The following is a 2046-nucleotide window of genomic DNA, read 5'->3' as shown; positions in this document are numbered from 1 at the left end:
GATATTAGGAAGAACTACTTCACGGTAAGGGTGGCCAGAGCCTGGAATAGGCTTCCCAGAGAGGTGGTGCTCTCACCTTCCCTGGAGATCTTCAAGAGGAGACTGGACAGGCACCTGGCTGGGGTCTTATGACCCCTGCCACCCCCCCTGCTCCTTCCTGCCCCTGGCAGGGGGTCGGACTAGATGATCTGTCTGGGTCCCTTCCCACTCATTGACTCTATGATTCTATGACCAGGGCTGGGCATCCCAGGGCCCCATTCCCTGCCTTTGAAATCCAGCCATCTCTGGGGAGGGGGGCAGGCCAGCCCCCTTCTCCCCCGCAATTCCAGGTCCCAGCTCTGACCTCTGTCCTGCCCACCCAGGGATGCCAAGGCCTGTGTGATCCATGGCACGGACCTGAAGGACATGACAGTGGAGCAGATTGACGAGATCCTGCAGAACCACACTGAGATCGTCTTCGCCCGCACTTCACCCCAGCAGAAGCTCATCATCGTAGAGGGATGCCAGCGTCAGGTTGGCACTGCCCAGACATCCCGATGACCCCAAGACCCCCACATCCCTCCATGAATCCCCCGTGACCCCTCCAAATCCCCCCACAACCCCATCTCTGACCCCCAGCTGGGGCTGGGGCCCCCCAGGTTGACACTGCCTTGTGCCCCCCCTGGCAGGGGGCGATCGTTGCAGTGACTGGGGATGGTGTGAATGACTCACCAGCACTGAAGAAGGCTGATATTGGTGTGGCTATGGGCATTGCCGGCTCTGATGTGTCCAAGCAGGCAGCTGACATGATCCTGCTGGATGACAACTTTGCCTCCATTGTCACCGGCGTCGAGGAGGGTCTGTGCAGCTGGGGGCAGAGCCTGGGAAAAGGAGAAGGGGCTTGAGCAGTGGGCATCATACCTCAAGGGAGGGGGCACAGCCAAGTGGTAGGCAGTGCGTTGGAGCATGGAGTATGTAAAAATGGTGGAGAAGCTGGGCTAGGTGGAGGCATGGCCAAACAGTAGGCAGAGCCAGGGGGTGGGTGGAGCTTTGGGGTGTGAGGTAGGGGAGGGGTAAGACCAAGTGGCGGGTGGGGCTTTGGGGCAAGGCTGGGTGTGTAGGGCGTATGTAAAGGAGGTGGAGGAGAGGCGAGGAGGGAGCTGGGGCAGGGGGATGCCTGGGTTCTCCCCAGCTGTGGGGGTGGGGCAGGGAGCCCAGATGTCTGGGTTCTCACACATCTGGCCTCCCCGCCACCCCACAGGGCGCCTGATTTTTGACAACCTGAAGAAGTCGATCGCCTACACCCTGACCAGCAACATCCCAGAGATCACCCCTTTCCTGCTCTTCATCATGGCCAACATCCCCCTGCCCCTGGGGACCATCACCATCCTGTGCATCGACTTGGGCACTGACATGGTGAGCAGCTTGGCCCCTGACCCAAAAGACTCCCCTATAACCCCAAGGGTCCACCTGGCACCCAGGGGCTTCCTTCACAAACCCTCAGGACCTCCCCATAGACCCCCCCCAAGGTCCAACCAGCCTCCAGGGCCTCCCTCATAGATCCCTGGGGTCCACCCAGCCCCTCGGGACCCCCAGATAGATCCCTGGGTCTGTCCGGACCCCCCCACCCCTATAATCCCTGTGGTATCCCCCATAAATTCTAGGGACCCCCCCATAGATGCTGGGGACCTCCCCCATAACCCCCAGGAGCTCCCCCAGGCACCGTCTCCAGCTGTTCCCCCCGCTTTCTCACAGTGATGTCAGGGGATCCCCAGGCATCCCTTTTCCAGCAGCCCCTAGGACCCCCCTCTCAAATTGGGGGACCTGGAGGAGGGGGTGCCAGGCCATGGGGAGCGCAGATACCTGGGTTCCCCAAGGCAGGGCGGAGGTCCCGGGGCTGGCCCTGACCTGCCACCGCCGCCCCCTCCAGGTCCCCGCCATCTCGCTGGCCTACGAAGCGGCCGAGAGCGACATCATGAAGCGGCAGCCGCGGAACCCGCGCACTGACAAGCTGGTCAACGAGCGGCTCATCAGCATGGCCTACGGGCAGATCGGTGCGGGCCGGGG

The 2046-nt window shown here is 62.2% G+C and overlaps 1 protein-coding gene across 1 annotated transcript in view; it reads left to right on the top strand.

The window, feature by feature from the left end:
• The window catches only part of ATP1A3 (ATPase Na+/K+ transporting subunit alpha 3), a 14242-nt gene that overhangs the window by 8824 nt on the left and 3372 nt on the right, over positions 1-2046 (top strand). Inside the window, exons 14-17 of the mRNA XM_019541697.1 lie at positions 363-513; positions 669-837; positions 1241-1395; positions 1910-2039. Coding sequence (XP_019397242.1) covers positions 363-513; positions 669-837; positions 1241-1395; positions 1910-2039 — 605 coding nt within the window. The remainder of the gene's footprint in view (positions 1-362; positions 514-668; positions 838-1240; positions 1396-1909; positions 2040-2046) is intronic.

The sequence above is a fragment of the Crocodylus porosus genome, unplaced genomic scaffold (assembly GCF_001723895.1).
Source record: "Crocodylus porosus isolate Cpor-Errol unplaced genomic scaffold, CroPor_comp1, whole genome shotgun sequence".
Classification (NCBI taxonomy): Eukaryota; Metazoa; Chordata; order Crocodylia; family Crocodylidae; genus Crocodylus; species Crocodylus porosus.
This window is presented reverse-complemented; position numbering and strand designations above follow the sequence as displayed.